The sequence below is a fragment of the Monodelphis domestica genome, chromosome 5, assembly GCF_027887165.1.
Source record: "Monodelphis domestica isolate mMonDom1 chromosome 5, mMonDom1.pri, whole genome shotgun sequence".
Lineage (NCBI taxonomy): Eukaryota > Metazoa > Chordata > Mammalia > Didelphimorphia > Didelphidae > Monodelphis > Monodelphis domestica.
Genome location: NC_077231.1, coordinates 277,177,551 through 277,195,953, shown reverse-complemented (window position 1 = coordinate 277,195,953; position 18,403 = coordinate 277,177,551). Strand labels below are relative to the sequence as shown.

The 18,403-nt window shown below is 35.7% G+C and overlaps 1 protein-coding gene across 6 annotated transcripts in view; it reads right to left on the bottom strand.

The window, feature by feature from the left end:
• The window catches only part of ANKIB1 (ankyrin repeat and IBR domain containing 1), a 136,335-nt gene that overhangs the window by 87,513 nt on the left and 30,419 nt on the right, over nucleotides 1-18,403 (bottom strand). For 5 of the 6 annotated variants that reach the window (XM_016426404.2, XM_056800188.1, XM_056800189.1 and 2 more), the window contains one exon: nucleotides 11,600-11,869. In XM_016426404.2, the coding sequence (XP_016281890.2) occupies nucleotides 11,600-11,787 (188 nt within the window). In that variant the 5' untranslated portion in view covers nucleotides 11,788-11,869. Of the gene's footprint in view, nucleotides 1-11,599; nucleotides 11,870-18,403 lie in introns of those variants that run through there. The other variant, XM_056800191.1, reaches the window with a different exon arrangement.

Below are 18,403 nucleotides of genomic sequence, written 5' to 3'. Positions count from 1 at the left end.
GATCCCTGTGCTTTTCAATCACCCTCTTCAGGAGGGAATGTATAATTATTATTATTTTAAATTGCAAAGTTTAAATTCCTTTTGAGAGAGAAATTTTAGATTAAGAAACATGCTACCTATCTGAATCAAGAAAGTGAACTGTTTGGAGAAGACACCATGAAGATGCCTCCACAGACCACACACTGCACCAGATGATCCAGAGTGAACTTTGGGATGTGGTGATTTGAACTGTGTGGTTTAAATGTATTTGTTTTTTATGTATACTCTTATGCCGAAGGGGACTTCCCCCTAACTGGCTTTTTGTCAATGTGCCTAGCAATTGGTTTTGTTCTTTTTTTCCTCTTATCCTCAAATGATTTGTGTTTACAAGACCCAATCAGAGAGACTAGTCTTCCTCGGGTCTCATGGGGAAACGTAAAAAGGGAGATTTTGAACCCTAGACTTCAATCCTCAGAAGTCCTTGGTATTTCCCAGAATTCCCTATAATCTCACCTGAGTCTCCATGTTTGCGAGATCACAATTGGTATTTAACTGGCAGTAATGCCTCCCACACTCTCTCTTCCATTGCAATGATGTAGCAAGTAAGTTAAATGCGGGGATTTTGAATGGGCTAATCAGCCATGGGCACGTGGTTTTTATATTGCATCCTTGATTTCTAAAAATCCTTAATAAACCTCATAAAATATAGTATTTTTATTAGTAGAGATATAAATTAATTTTTACACTAGAATGCTCTGCTTCTTCATTCTTCCTTCCCTGGATAAATCTGTTGAAGACTTCGCTCAAGTTTCACCTATAAGAGGTCTCTTCCAGTCCCCCAGCTGCTAGCACATTTCTCTCTGCAGATTTCCTTCTATCTACTCTGTGTATATCTTCAGTCTTGTCTTCTTCCAAATTACAATGTGAGCTTCTAAGGGCAGGGCCTCTTTTTAGCTTTCTGTTGTATTCCCAGTGCTTAGTTTAGTGTTGAGAATATAATGAATGACTACTGATTGACCCTGACTGCTAGGTGCTAGAGAGAGAAAACCAAGAAGAAATAGTACTTATTGTCAAAAAATGTGATGACACAGAGTAAGAAAGTTTTATTTTTAAGGAAAACAATCACTGAAGACATAATGAGCTTTTAATTGATCCGTGCTGAAAGAGAAGCTGGTGGAAAAGATACTTTAATTAACATAAGAACTTACAACCTGGTTAGGTTAAAAATAGAATTCTCATGCATGAATCAATGAGAGGGTTAGGGTTAATAACAATATTTAAGTGCTATAGTTGCAGTAAGTATAATAGAGATGAGAGAAAGAGACTGTGGAGAACTACTGAGGTTGGGGAAGGTATTATATGAGAAGAGGGATTTAAGCTGGGTCTTGAAGGATAAGCAAAAGAGAAGGTAAAACATTTTAGAAAGAAGGTGTAATGTCAGCAAAGGAGAAAAAAAAAGGTAGGTATGTAGTAAAGAGATGCCTGATTTAAAGTGACAGTTTATGAGTGATAACCCAGAAAGTTTGAAAGGATAAAATGGGCCAGATCATGAAGGGACTTATCTGGTATGTATTGTATATAAAAAAAAGAAAATGCAAATGGAACCTCCATTTAGGAAGCTGCTGAAGCAATCTAGGTTTTGAGTAGATGAGAGCAGAACTATACTGTTGGTAATGGGAAGATAGAAGATAAGATCCATCTAAGAAACAATTTTAAAAGGGAACTGCCCTACACCAAGATAAACTCAGAATGGGTCAATGACTTGAACATAAGGAAGGAAACTATAAGTAAATTAGGTGAACACAGAATAGTATATATGTCAGATCTTTGGGAAAGGAAAGATTTTCAAACCAAACAAGAGTTCGAGATCATTTGGACCTAAGGGGTAGGCAGAAGGAAGGTCCCAGGACCCATCCCCCCCAACCCAGAGTGTCGAGTCCAAGGCAGCAGAGGGAACCTCAGAGCCTCAGGGCCAGCTATACTGAAGACCACTTCCTGAAAACAACTTGACTCAGACTAGAGGCACCCAACATAGACAGCAGGGAAACAGAGAAAGACGACGGGGGGGGGGGGGGGGGGTGAGCTTGTAAGCCCCGGCTGGATCCTTCCATCCCAGTCTCACAACAGTTCCCTGCCTTAGGGCATACTCAGTTTAACCCAGGGAAAGCCAATCCTATCAGGAGCCCTCATAGCTCCAGAAAGCTGTGGCCCCTCCCCGCCTCAGAGTGTTGGCTCTTCTGGCCGGCTAAGGCACAGAAACAAACACCCCTTGGAAAGGGCCAAGCCAGGCTCAGAGCGTGGAAGTAAGGCAACAGAGAAGGATCAGGAAGGAACTGAGGAGGGCAGTAACACGGAAACACCAGCAATTCCTGGCTTCTCTGGGAAGACAGAACAACAACTGCATAGAATGGACAATCTGCCTGGGGCTAAAACCTCTGAACACCAGACAGCTAGTCCTCCCCACTCAGATAGAGATGGCAAACTCCACAGAAGCACAAAATTCCAAAAAAACAAGAAGAAGGGGGCGACTTTGGACACATTTTATGGAGCAAAAATAGAAAATACAGAGAAGATAGAAGAGGAAACACAAGCAAATGCTCCAAAACCTTCCAAAGGAAATGGAAACTCTCCACAAACCCACGAGAAATTTGAATCGGACAAGATCAAAAAGATGGAAGCCCTCTGGGAGGAAAAGTGGGAAATAATGCAAAAGAAATTCACGCATCTACAAAACCAGTTTGACCAAAGTGAAAAGGAAAACCAGGCTTTAAAAGTCAGAATCAGGCAACTTGAAGACAATGAGCAAGAATTAATAAAGCAAAGCCAAAAGACCAAGAAATTAGAAGAGAACATAAAATATCTCACCGACAAGGTGACAGACTTGGAAAACAGAGGAAGAAGAGATAATTTAAGAATAATTGGACTTCCAGAAAAGCCAGAAATAAACAGCAAATTCGGCATCGTAATACAAGATATAATCAAAGAAAATTGCCCAGAGATTCTAGAACAAGGGGGCAATACAGCCACTGACAGCTCACAGAACACCCTTTACACTAAATCCCCAAAAGATAACTCCCAGAAATGTAATTGCCAAATTCCAAAGCTTTCAAGCAAAAGAAAAAATCCTACAAGAAGCCAGAAAAAGACAATTTAGATATAAAGGAATGACAATCAGGGTCACCCAAGACCTTGCAAGTTCCACTCTGAATGACCGCAAGGCATGGAACATGATTTTTCAGAAAGGCAAGAGAGCTGGGTCTTCAACCAAGAATCAGCTATCCAAAAAAACTGACTACATACTTCTAAGGGAAAGTATGGGCATTCAACAAAATAGAAGATTTCCAAGTTTTTGCAAAGAAAAGACCAGAGCTCTGTGGAAAGTTCGATATCGAAAAACAAAGAGCAAGGAATACCTGAAAAGGTAAATATGAAGGAAAGGGAAAAGGAGAAAAATGTTATCTTTTTCTTTTACTCAAACTCTCTTCTATAAGGACTACATTTATATCAATCTATGTATACTAACATGTGGGGGAAATGTAATGTGTAAATAGGGGGAAAAGAAAGACCAAATAAAATAATCTTTCTCACACAAAGATTCACACGGGAAGGGGAGGGGAAGAAAACTCCTATAAGAAGGAGAGGAAGGGAGTATTTACTTAAACCTTACTCTCAGGTAAATCAACTCTGAGAGGGAAGAACATCCAGATGCATTGGGATCTTGAATTCTATCTTACCCAACAAGGGAAGGGAGAAGAGAAAAACCAAGGGGGGGAGGGGGGAGTGGAAGGGAACAAAATGGGAGGGACTAGAAAGGGAAACATATCAAGGGAGAGGACAAGGGGGACTGATTTAAAGTAAATAACTGGACTAAAAGGTAGAGCTGAAGAAGAAAGGTTAGAATTAGGGAAGGATATCAAAATGCCAGGGAGTCCACAAGTGACAGTCATAACTTTGAACGTGAATGGGATGAACTCACCCATAAAATGTAGACGAATAGCAGAATGGATTAGAATCCAAAACCCTACCATATGTTGTCTTCAAGAAACACACATGAGGCGGGTAGATACCTACAAGGTCAGAATTAAAGGATGGAGTAAGACCTTCTGGGCCTCAACTGACAGAAAGAAGGCAGGAGTGGCAATCATGATATCTGATAAAGCCAAAGCAAAAATAGACCTGATCAAAAGGGATAGTGAAGGTAATTATATTTTGTTAAAAGGGACTTTAGATAATGAGGAAATATCAGTAATCAACATGTATGCACCAAATAATACAGCACCCAAATTTCTAATGGAGAAACTAGGAGAATTGAAGGAAGAAATAGACAGTAAAACCATATTAGTGGGAGACTTAAACCAACCATTATCAAATTTAGATAAATCAAATCAAAAAATAAATAAGAAAGAGGTAAAAGAAGTGAATGAAATCTTAGAAAAATTAGAATTAATAGACATATGGAGAAAAATAAATAGGGATAAGAAGGAATGCACCTTCTTCTCAGCACCACATGGCACATTCACAAAGATTGACCATACATTAGGTCACAGAAACATGGCACACAAATGCAGAAAAGCAGAAATAATGAATGCAGCCTTTTCAGATCACAAGGCAATAAAAATAATGATCAGTAATGGTACATGGAAAACCAAATCAAAAAACTAATTGGAAATTAAATAATATGATACTCCAAAATCGTTTAGTTAGAGAAGAAATCATAGAAACAATTAATAATTTCATTGAGGAAAATGACAATGGCGAGACATCCTTTCAAACCTTTTGGGATGCAGCCAAAACGGTAATCAGAGGTAAATTCATATCCCTGAGTGCATATATGAACAAACTAGGGAGAGCAGAGATCAATCAATTGGAAATGCAAATAAAAAAGCTCGAAAGCGATCAAATTAAAAACTCCCAGCAGAAAACCAAACTAGAAATCCTAAAAATTAAGGGAGAAATTAATAAAATCGAAAGTGATAGATCTATTGATTTAATAAATAAGACAAGAAGCTGATACTTTGAAAAAACAAACAAAATAGACAAAGTACTGGTCAATCTAATTTAAAAAAGGAAGGAAGAAAAGCAAATTAACAGCATCAAAGATGAAAAGGGGGACATCACCTCCAACGAAGAGGAAATTAAGGTAATCATTAAAAACTACTTTGCCCAACTGTATGGCAATAAATATACCAACCTAGGTGATATGGATGAATATTTACAAAAATACAAACTGTCTACACTAACAGAAGAAGAAATAGAATTCTTAAATAATCCCATATCAGAAAATGACATCCAACAAGCCATCAAAGAACTTCCTAAGAAAAAATCCCCAGGGCCTGATGGATTCACCAGTGAATTCTATCAAACATTCAGAGAACAGTTAATCCCAATACTATACAAACTATTTGACATAATAAGCAAAGAGGGAGTTCTACCAAACTCCTTTTACGACACAAACATGGTACTGATTCCAAAACCAGGCAGGTCAAAAACAGAGAAAGAAAACTATAGACCAATCTCCCTAATGAATATAGATGCAAAAATCTTAAATAGGATACTAGCAAAAAGACTCTAGCAAGTCATCACAAGGGTCATCCACCATGATCAAGTAGGATTTATACCAGGGATGCAGGGCTGGTTCAATATTAGGAAAACCATCCACATAATTGACCACATCAACAAGCAAACCAAGAAGAATCACATGATTCTCTCAACAGACGCAGAAAAAGCCTTTGATAAAATACAACACCCATTCCTATTGAAAACACTAGAAAGTATAGGAATAGAAGGGCCTTTCCTAAAAATAATAAACAGTATATATCTAAAACCATCAGCTAATATCATCTGCAATGGGGATAAACTATATGCATTCCCAATAAGATTAGGAGTGAAAACAAGGATGCCCATTACCACCTCTACTATTTGACATTGTACTAGAAACACTAGCAGTAGCAATTAGAGAAGAAAAAGAAATTGAAGGCATCAAAACAGGCAAGGAGACCAAGTTATCACTCTTTGCAGATGACATGATGTTCTACTTAAAGAATCCTAGAGATTCAACCAAAAAGCTCATTGAAATTGTCAACAACTTTAGCAAAGTTGCAGGATACAAAATAAACCCACATAAGTCATCAGCTTTTCTATATATCTCCAACACAGCTCAGCAGCAAAAACTAGAAAGAGAAATTCCATTCAAAACAACCTTAGACAAAATAAAATACCTAGGAATCTATCTCCCGAGACAAATAGAGGAACTATATGAAGACACTACGAAACACTCTCCACACAATTAAAACTAGACTTGAGCAATTGGAAAAACATTAACTGCTCATGGATAGGATGAACCAATATAATAAAAATGACCATCCTACCCAAACTTATTTATCTATTTAGTGCCATACCCATTGAACTCCCAAAAAATTTCTTTACTGATTTAAAAAAAACCATAACAAAGTTCATTTGGAATAACAAAAGATCAAAGATATCGAGGGAAATAATGAAAAAACAAAAACAAATGATGGGGGCCTTGCAGTCCCAGACCTTAAACTATATTACAAAACAGCAGTCATCAAAACAATTTGGTACTGGCTAAGAGACAGAAAGGAGGATCAGTGGAATAGACTGGGGGCAAGCGACCTCAGCAAGACAATATACAATAAACCCAAAGATCCCAGCTTTTGGGACAAAAATCCACTATTCGATAAAAAATGCTGGGAAAATTGGAAGACAGTGTGGGAGAGATTAGGAATTGATCAACACCTCACACTCTACACCAAGATAAATTCAAAATGGGTGAATGACATAAACATAAAGAAGGAAACCATGAGTATATTGGGTAAACACAGAATAGTATACATGTCAGACCTTTGGGAGGGGAAAGACTTTAAAACCAAGCAAGACATAGAAAGAATCACAAAATGTAAAATAAATAATTTTGAATACATCAAATTAAAAAGCTTTTGTACAAAAAAAAAAAACCAATGTAACTAAAATCAGAAGGGAAACAACAAGTTGGGAAAAAATATTCATAGAAACCTCTGACAAAGGTTTAATTACTCAAATTTATAAAGAGCTAAATCAATTGTACAAAAACCAAGCCATTCTCCAATTAATAAATGGGCAAGGGACATGGATAGGCAGTTTTCAGATAAAGAAATCAAAACTATTAATAAGCACATGAAGAAGTGTTCTAAATCTCTTATAATCAGAGAGATGCAAATCAAAACAACTCTTGAGGTACCACCTCACACCAAGCAGATTGGTTAACATGACAGCAGAGGAAAGTAGTGAATGCTGGAGGGGATGTGGCAAAGTAGGGACATTAATTCATTGCTGGTGGAGTTGTGAACTGATCCAACCATTCTGGAGGGCAATTTGGAACTATGCCCAAAGGGCGATAAAAGACTGTCTGCCCTTTGATCCAGCCATAGCACTGCTGGGTATGTACCCCAAAGAGATAATGGAGAAAAAGACTTGCACAAGAATATTCATAGCTGCGCTCTTTGTGGTGGCCAAAATTTGGAAAATGAGGGGATGCCCATCAATTGGGGAATGGCTGAACAAATTGTGGTATATGTTGGTGATGGAATATTATTGTGCTCAAAGGAATAATAAAGTGGAGGAATTCCATGGAGACTGGAACCACCTCCAGGAAGTGATGCAGAGCGAGAGGAGCAGAACCAGGAGAACATTGTACACAGAGACTAATACACTGTGGTATAATCCAACGTAATGGACTTCTCCATTAGTGGCAGTGTAATGTCCCTGAACAATCTGCAGGGATCTAGGAGAAAAAACACTATTCATAAGCAGAAGACAAACTGTGGGAGCAGAAACACCAAGGAAAAGCAATTGACTGACTATAGCGGTTGAAGGGACATGACAGAGAAGAGACTCTAAACGAACACTCTAATTGAAATATTAACAACATGGCAATGGATTCGAACCAAGAACACATGTGATGCCCAGTGGAATCACGCGTCAGCTATGAAGGGTTCAGGGGGAGGAAAAGAAAATGATCTTTGTCTTTAATGAATAATGCTTGGAAATGATCAAATAAAATATTATAAAATTAAAAAAAAATCACAAAATGTAAAATAAATAATTTTGATTACATCAAATTAAAAAGTTTTTGTACAAACAAAACCAATGCAACCAAAATTAGAAGGGAAGTAACAAATTGGGAAACAATCTTCATAACAAAAACCTCTGACAAAGGTCTAATTACTCAAATTTATAGAGCTAAACCAATTGTACCAAAAATCAAGCCATTCTCCAATTGATAAATGGGCAAGGGACATGAACAGGCAGTTCTCAGCCAAAGAAATCAAAACTATTAATAAGCACATGAGAAAGTGTTCTAAATCTATTATAATCAGAGAGATGCAAATCAAAACAACTCTTGAGGTACCACCTCACACCAAGCAGATTGGTTAACATGACAGCCACAGAAAGTAATGAATGCTGGAGGGGATGTGGCAAAGTGGGGACATTAATGCACTGCTGGTGGAGTTGTGAATTCACCCAACCATCCTGGAGGGCAATTTGGAACTATGCCCAAAGGGTGATAAAAGACTGTCTGCCCTTTGATCCAGCCATAGCACTGCTGGGTTTGTACCCTAAAGAGATAATAAGGAAAAAGACATGTACAAGAATATTCATAGCTGCGCTCTTTGTGGTGGCAAAAAAATTGGAAAATGAGGGGATGCCCTTCAATTGGGAAATGGCTGAATAAACTGTGGTATATGTTGGTGATGGAATACTATTGTGCTCAAAGGAATAATAAAGTGGAGGAATTCCATGGGAACTGGAACAACCTCCAGGAAGTGATGCAGAGTGAGAGGAGCAAAACCAGGAGAACATTGTACACAGAGTCTGATACACTGTGGTACAATTGAATGTAATAGACTTCTCCATTAGTGGCAATGCAGTGATTCTGAACAACCCGGAGGGATCTATGAGAAAGAACACTATCCATATGCAGAAGAAAAACTGTGGGAGTAGAAACACTGAAGAAAAACAACTGCTTGACTACATTGGTTGAGGGGAATATGTTTGGGGATATAGATTCTAAATGAATATCCCAGTGCAAACATCAACAACATGAAAATAGGTTCTGATCAAGGACACATGTAATACCCAGTGTAATTGCACGTGGGCTATGGGAAGGGTAGAGGTAGGGGAGGGAGGGATAGAATATGATTCTTGTAACTAAGGAATAATGCTCTAAATTGACTAAATAAAATTTAAAAAAATTTTTTTAAATAAATAAAAGGGAGCTGAATGGGCTCAGCATCAGGTTGGATATAAAGAATAAAACAGATGTTGGTATAAAAGATGATTATAAGATTTTCTGGAATGGGTTGCCAAGAGAATGGAGATAAGAATGGTACAAATGTTTTTATGTCTGTACTTAAAGGTAAAAATAAGGTACCATTTAAATAATTTTGACTTCCATTAAAGCACTGGTTTTAGGGTTGTTTTTTTCAGTGATGTATTCTTGTTAGCAATAATACAAGATTTGTAATTTACTACTTATGTCACCAGAGATACTATGTCAAAGAGTGGTAATTCTTAAGAGGAAGTACAAAAAGAGTGACCTTTGTATAAAAGAAATTCACAATAGATATAATACAGTTTTAAAAACACTGAGATCAACTTTCAAAGTATTCAATTCACCAATTAAGTAATAGACACCATGTTCTAAGTTCTAATTTCAAAGAAAAGTGAAATGGGCCCTGCACATCAGAACCTAATGTTCTATCAATTCGACGAGTGGAAGGTTCCAAAAGAAAGGAAAAAACCATCAAACAGAATATTAGAGTAGGCATTAATCAAGAGGTCTGCAACTATGAATTCATGCTTGCTTTCTCATCCAGAAAATAGCTTTACAAAAATGCTTTATGGGTGACTTAGGGAGATTGAAAACATTAAAAACTTTCACAACTGTTTTTCTAATGTAGAATTTATCTTTGTGGTCACACAACAAAATTAGAGAATAAAAGACGTTAATGTAGTTCCTGATTTTAAGTGTTTGTGCTTCACATTCTAAAGGAGGCAAAAAGATTCCAAATTATACCAAGACATGCAAAACAAAGAGCCCATTAGATTAGTTTATTAATATGAATAAATTAGACTTGTGCTACAGATGGGCTCAGAAATAAGCAAAGGCTGAATTTGCAATGTGGATCATTGCAAAACTACTCTAAATGAAACCAAACTCTTTAATAGTCACATAACTTCCTCACGAGAATAATGCTATTATAATGGCACACCAGAAAAATTCAGAACATAAGTTCTTTTTATATTACTTTGCATACCTTGTAAGTAACTTGAAGAGTAACAGAAAGATATAACAGAGTGGAGAGGAAGTGGTCATAGAATATCACTAGGCAGAGTTATGACCTTTTCCACAGTGGGTGGGTTATACAGCAAATGGAAAAAACAATAAATGAACTATCTGAGTGATTCAATGGTGCAGAACAAAGATTCTAGATCTTAAAATCATGCCCCTCCTCCCTCTCTCCTAAAGTATGATGAAGCCCAAGGATGAATGATGATGATGATGGAAGCTCAAAATATGGATTTAAAAGCATAACAAAGCAAAAAGATTACAAAGGAAATAAACTGAAATAATTACTTACATTTTTTTTTAAATTCATTGACCCAAAGTTAAAAACCCCTACCTTAGAGAGTTAAAAATCTATAAGAAGGGGGCAGCTGGGTAGCTCAGTGGATTGAGAGGCCTAGAGATGGGAGGTCCTAGGTTCAAATTTGGCCTCAAACACTTCCTAGCTGTGTGACCCTGGGCAAGTCACTTAACCCCCATTGCCTAGTCCTTATCACTCTTCTGCCTTGGAGCCAATACACAGTATTGATTCCAAGACAGAAGATAAGGGTTTAAAAAAAAAATCTATAGGAAGCATTTAATGAGAAAACACAGATGAAAATTACACCAAATAAGAAAGCACAGAAGAGTTCAATTTACATTGGTGGATTGAGCACCAACACAGATGCAATAATGGCTCCTTTTAAGAAGAGCTGAAGCAAATAAATGTTTTTTATTTTCAATGCCTTTCCAATAGCAAAGTCTCCATCTCTTACTTTTGTAGGTTTAAAATATTTTGAATTTCAAAGGTTTGTATTAAAGAAAATGCAATTCTTAACTAAATATATAACAAGAATTTCTGGTCTCTTCCCCTTCTCCAAAGACCCTTTAGAAAAGTATTGGACACAATTTAAAGATACTATCAATCAAAAATATATAAACCAACTTGAATTCTCTAATATAAAAATGTTTTGATAGGAAGGTAGGTGAAGGGATTCACTCTTTCCTCAATTTATTCTGAAAATTGCAACTATTTACATCTTGGTAGATAAATCCTGGGAGTTTTCCAGAGGCTCACAAAAATGAAGAAACTTGCCCAAGGCTTAAATAGTAATTATCAGTAGCAAGCTTTGAACCCATATCTTCTTGATTCCCAAGTCCAGTAATCCATTGCCTATACCATAATGCCTTTCTATGATAATTTAAATATTTAATGCTATATAGACGACTTCTCAGAAAACATGTCTCAGATATAGTATCAAAACATGTGCATGTTTCTATAGCGGTGACACTCACCCTAATATTCGGTTCATTCCATGTCTAGCAGCATAATGTAATGGAGTATTGTGCTGGTAAGGCTCCCCATAAGACGTATTTGGATCTAGGGATTCTTTTAGCTGAGGGTTGCTCTCATATATTTGGTAGGCCAAGTTTTCATCTCCATTGATAAGTGCTTTGCGGAATTTGGTGGTTGTATTTCCCATGTTGTTACCCTGGTAGTTAGTGGCACCTCTTTCCTTTCCCCTTCAGCCACTTCTTGAGTGCTTTTTCAACATGCTTCACATTCTAAAGTTAAAGAAAAAGATTTCAAATTAGGCTCTAAAATCATATTCATGAGGAAGCTTACCTCAAAAAAAAAAATCATACTTAGAAACAGCTAAAAAAATACAAGAGGAACAAAAGTAGGTTGTTAAATTATCTAAATAGAAAATTCACTAAAGTATTTAATGGTGCAAAAATTAACTTTCTGTTAAACTGTAACATCTTTCTATGGCCACACTGTTTAAAACGACACACAGGCCTTGTACTTTGTCCTATAAAATGAACTTTAAATTCATATTTTCCAATTTGTGTCTTCATTGAGTCAAGGAAAATCTGGTTAATATACCTATAATTCATCTACAGACTTTACACAGACAATAATCATGTTATATCAAAGTGGGCAACTTGAAACAGTTGAAACAATTGGAAATCTTCATTAAATACATATTATAGATCAGAAACTTAAAGGATAAGCAAAAATGTACAATCTTAAAAAGCAACAAAAATTTAAAAATTAAAAATAAAGGAAAAGGGGGAAGGAAAGGGGGCAGCTGGGTGGCTCAGTGAATTGAGAACCAGGCCTGGAGACGGGAGATCCTAGGTTCAAATCTGGCCTCAAACACTTTCTAGCTGTGTGACCCTGGGCAAGTCACTTGACCCCCCCATTGCCTAGCTCTTGTCACTCTTCTGCCTTGGAACCAATACACAGTATTGATTCCAAGATGGAAGGTAAGGGCTGTTTTGTTTAGTTTTTTTTAATAAATAAATTTTTTTTTAAAGCAACTAAAAGAAAGGACAAAAAGTGTTCAAATCTCCGAGATACCCACTTAATACAGTGGAGAAATAAGACACTATAGAGGATGCATACAAGAGTTTTAAAAAACCACTATTTTGTACAGTATCAGGAAGTGAATTCCTTACCATTTAAAACCATATTTATAGAAAGCCATGTGTCAAAATTTTATGTCTTCTAAACACAAGTAGGCTTAACAATGAAGAACAATGGAGGGAGGTAAGATAAAATCATTAGTGCTCAACAGTCAACTACTGTTATAAGTGAAATGAACAACAATCAGTAAATCTTAGTTTCATGTAAACTCAAAGGGTTGGGGAATTGGGGAAAAACTAAATGAGCCAGAACCAGTAATTTGGATAAAGGCAAAGGCCAGACTTAGAAAGGGACACCAGCTAGTAAACATGGTCAAAACAGGGACAAGGAAAAAAGAAGTGGCTAAAGTAACAGGAACTGATCTAAAATGATGAGAACTTCAGGAACTACTTTCCTCAATTTGGTGCACTTTCTTCTAGGTATGTATGATTTTGTACCCAGACTGTGTGAGTTCATCCAAGCCCTTGACATTCAGAGGCTAGATGGCTCCCTATATTACTGTCTGCATTATTCCCTAAGACATAGCAGACATTTTATAAGTTGTCAAGTGTGGACACTTCCATGCACTCTAGAAATTTCCCCAACACCCTTCCTGAAAAATCATTCATCCTCTGCTTACATATGTCAAGGGAGGAGGCACTCACTATCTACAAAGGCAGCTCCTTTCATTTTTTAAAAGTTAGAAAGTTATATAATTATACAAAGCTGAAATATCTATGTAATTTTTGCTCATTTGTCCTGATTTTGTTGCCTGAAACTATACATGAAGATAGTTATCATGTCCCAGGCTAAACTGACTCCAGTTTATCTAAGCATTTTTCACATGAGAGATAGCAGTATTATAATGTTGAACTGAGGCAGAAGGTCTAGATTAAAATCCTTTTTCATATGCTTACTAGTTACCTATAGGATATGGCAAGTCACTTTGTCTATTTCTTCATCTATTTGGAAAGTGGACTTTTGATGGCTTTTCCTTCAAATTTTGTTTCTCATTCTCTTTAGTCAATAGTTTGAAAACACACTTCAATGCCTTACTACTAAAGCAGGAACAAGTAAATCAAAATTACACAATCACATAATGCTGCTCCCTCCAAAAGTAAAGATAACTTATATATCTGACTTCCTCTGTTATAGATGACTAAGGACCAAAAGATAGCAAGAATATTTGAACCTAAGTCCTATGACTCCAAGTTTATAGTTTCTTCCTTTCAAAGGCAAAATTTCTTTTGAAAGCTACACAAGATCTCTAATTTATCCTTTAAAACTTTTTTTGAATGGGTCTGCGATTTCATTGATCTTTCTTAAGAACAAAGCAATTCATTCAATCTGTCCATCTTGTTATTCACCCAGGTCTTTCCATAAGTTCACCAAAGGAAATCTATCTCGTGCTAGGGACTATCTTCAATTTACCTCCATAATGATGTAATATCAATGGTGAATATAGACTTAACCTTGAGATCAAACAGAATAATATATGCAAAGTATTTTGCAAACCTTAATGGACTATGAAATTCTAACTATCATTAACATATGATCAATCTTCTTTCCCATTTCACTCAGATATTTCTTTGATAAAAGCTTTTAAATTGATTTTCCACATCTTTGTTAAATAAATTTGTTTACACCCACTGAGCACTTATCCATTTTTGGAAACTATAGTGTTCCATGATTCTGTAATATACAACAACAAAAGGACAACAGGATTAAAAATGTAGGCATTTGGGTTCACTAAAAGAACTATTTTAATTTCCCTAAGGAAATATTTGCTTATACTTTCACTGCTCAATCTTGGGCCCAACTAATTGTCCATTTGAGCATACATCCAAGATATATATATACTTACTTACAAGATATCAATATATATATATATACTTACTGACAGGTTCCATATATCAGTTTTCCATTGAACTGCACATCAATATGGTCAGTAACATTCTATTTATTGTATGATTTATTTATATATGCAGTATGTATACTGTAGTCCTGTATGGCCAAATTTGAGTAATTAAGGCACTGAAATTCCACTATGTTCCAAGGTTTGACACAGTCAATACAACTTAGAACAAAAAATTCTAGATGACTTCACTCTACAGTAGGGGTTATCACTGTCCTCTATCATGTCATGGCAATCTTTATCAGTTTGGTGAAGGATATGGGCCCCTTCTCAAAATCATGTTCTTAAATCATTTAAGGAAAAGTTACATTTCAGTTTGAGATTAGTGGGGAAAAAATATAACTTTTTCCCATATGAGTTTACAGACTTTTGATATCTATACATAGACCCTATAAGTGCTAAGATCTCCTGATCTATATAGAAACTGTCCCTTTACTGGGTTATCTCTGCTGTTTTCTCTCTCAAGAAATTGTGTACAACTGAAATAGCATGGGGGCAGTTAGTCAAATTGTCTTTAAAGAAATATTTTGCCTTCCTGAAACAAATGCTTTCATAGTTGACAAATGATAAGTACAACAAATAACTATTTGAAAGGGAAATAATGTTGTCTCAGCTAGATCATGATAGAATTTAGGGCAAAAGGTAGCTTCTTGTCATGGAGTTGTTTTTTTCAGTTATATCCAACTCTTTATTACCTCATTTGAGGTTTTCTTGGTAAAGATACTGGAATGGTTTACCATTTCCTTCTCTAGATTATTTTACAGATGAGGAAACTGAGGTAGGATTAAGCAACTTTCCCAGAGTCACACTAGTAAGTGTCTGAGTCCATATTTGAAACCAGGTCTTCATGACCCTAAGCTAGGTGCTCTAACTAGTAGGCCATGTAGCTGCCCCATAATCTAGAGAAGATATGATCAAAGAATGAATTGAGAACCTGTGAGAGTAGGAAGAAAGGACCAGATGGGAAGAAATGTCGTCAAGGTCAAAGAGATAGTAAATGATTGGACATATGAGCTTGAAGGACATGGATGAATTAAGGATAAAGCCAAAGTAATGAATCTGAAGCAATGGCAAAACGATGATGCCACCTGTAGAAATAGACACATCTAGAAGAGGAAAGGGTTTGGAGGAAAGCTAATTAATTCAATTCTGGATTTATTGCTTTTGAGACATCTCTCTTCTTGTTTATCCATTTCAGTCATGTCTGTCTTTTCATGAACACATTTGGGGTTTTTGTGGCAAAGATACAGGGGTAATTTGCCATTTCCTTCTTCAGCTCATTTGATAGAGTAAGAAAGTGAAGTAAACTGGGTTAAGTGGCTTATCCAAGGTCACACAGTTAGTGTCTGAGGCCAGATTTGCTTGAGAATGTGGATCTTCCTTGACTTTGCCCTGGGCTCTCTATATGTTGTACTACCTATCTGATTCGAAGGTTACTTAAAGAATATAATCTAGCATCTTCATTTTACAAAAAAGGAAACGGAGGTCCAGAAAAGTGAAGTTACTTACCTATGTTGCACATTAAAGCCAAATACTGCAATTTCACAGTTTTCTTGATCAAAAACTTACAAAATGTTACCATAAGAGCCCAGTTACCAATCTGTATTTAAGAACTTCTGAAACACTCTATCCTTATTTAGTTACTGTCTGTACTATAACATTGTTAGTCTTATCAACAAGAAATTTAAGCACCTATTTCCCAGGTACTAGCAGTTGATAGACTTTTACAAAGTACCAAGTACAATATTATTGTTCCAATGTGGGATTAAAAACATTTTTTTTTTGGTCTGTTCTCAAATAGCTTAAACTCTAGTTGATACACAAAAATCCAGCAGGTAATAACTGTCATATAGTATGTGGTAACTGTTATAGTAGGTGTTAACTGTCATGAGGTGCATGAAATATGGCTTGTTTTATTTTATGTGTATTCTTTTTCTGGCCCCATTAGAGTATAAGTTCCTTGGGGATGGTCTATGTCTAATACTTTCTTTAGATAGTAGATAAGAGTATTGGACTTGGGACTTGAAACAAGGCATTACAATTTGTTGTAAAAAAGTTTCAGATATTCACTAGTCTCAGTCTTGGGTTCCTTACCTGTAAAATCTGAACAATATCATCTCTAATTTTCCTATACTGGTTAGCTGTGTGGTTTGAATGGAAAAATAAATGCAAATCATTTTATAAAATTAGAATACTTTATAAATATTATCATCTGATCTCTCTTACATCTGACAAGCATTAGCCATAGTAAATACTCAGAGGATACATGCTGATTGGTATACTTAGAATTTACAATTAAAATATTAAGAAATTCTTAAAGCAAACTATGACTGGGTCTTATGTGAGCAAAATTATCTTTCAATGATGAAAAATTAAAAATCTAAAAAACATTATTTCATAAAAATACCTCACATTTTCCTAAAATGGTTAGAGATGCTCATTCATTCAAAAAATGATTTCCAAGTTAAATAGGAGATACAGTATCATTTGCTTTCTGTTTCATGAGTTCTGAGGGTATAAAAATATCTTTTACAGCTAAGATAAGCAGGAAAGGCTGATTCATGAAGGAAATAGATTTTGAGCTAGGCCTTAAAAGACAAATAGTATAATGGAAAGAGAACTGGATTTGGAGTCATAGAACCTGGGTTTATATTTCGGCAAGTCACTTAAATTTCCTGGGTTTCCTCATTTGTAAAATGAGGGTGGTACATTTATGGATTGTTAGTAAAATCATGAATTGGTACAGTTATTCTAGAAAACAATCTGGAACCACACCCCAAAGTCACTAAACTGCATATCCTTTGATCCAGCAATACCATTACTGGACCTATATCTCAAAGAGATGAAACAGAGAACAAGATAAGTTCTAGCTTTTTAATAGAAAAGAATTGAAAACCAAAGCCCATTGACTAGAGAGTAGCTAAATAAGTTATATACATGAATACAATGGAATATTAGAGAACATAACAACTGATGAAATAGTTTTAGAGAAATTGTAGGAAGACTTTCAGGAACTGATAGACTCAAGTGAGCAAAACTGCAATTTATACAATAATATTATAAAGAAAAATAACTTTGAAAGAATTAAGAATTCTGATCAGAAATAATAAATGCAACCTTCTCAGATCACAATGCAATGAAAATAATAATTAGTAAGGGAACATGGAGAGGTAAATAGAAAATTAATTGGAAATTAAACAATACGATTCTCCAAAACCAGTTCATTAAAGAACAAATCATAGAAACAATTAATAACTTCATTGAAGAAAATGACAATGATGAGACATCCTTTCAAAACCTATGGGATACAGCCAAAGCAGTACTCAGGGGGAAATTTATATCCTTGAGTTCATATATTAACAAATTAAGAAGGGCAGAGGTCAATGAATTGGGCATGCAAATTTAAAAATTAGAAAGTGAACAAATTAAAAATCCTCAGATGAAGACTAAATTAGAGATCCTAAAACTCAAAGGAGAAATTAATAAAATTGAAAGTCAAAGAACTATTGATTTAATAAATAAGACTAGAAGCTGGTACTTTAAAAAAACAAATAAAATAGACAAAGTACTAGTCAGTCTAATTTAAAAAAGGAAAGAAATAAACCAAATTGACAATATCCAAGATGGATACCTCACCAAGAGGACACCTCACCTCTAATGAAGAGGAAATTAAGGCAATCATTAAAAACTACTATGCCCAATTATATGGCAACAAATATGGCAATATAGGTGATATGGATGAATACTTATAAAAATATAAATTGCCTAGACTAAA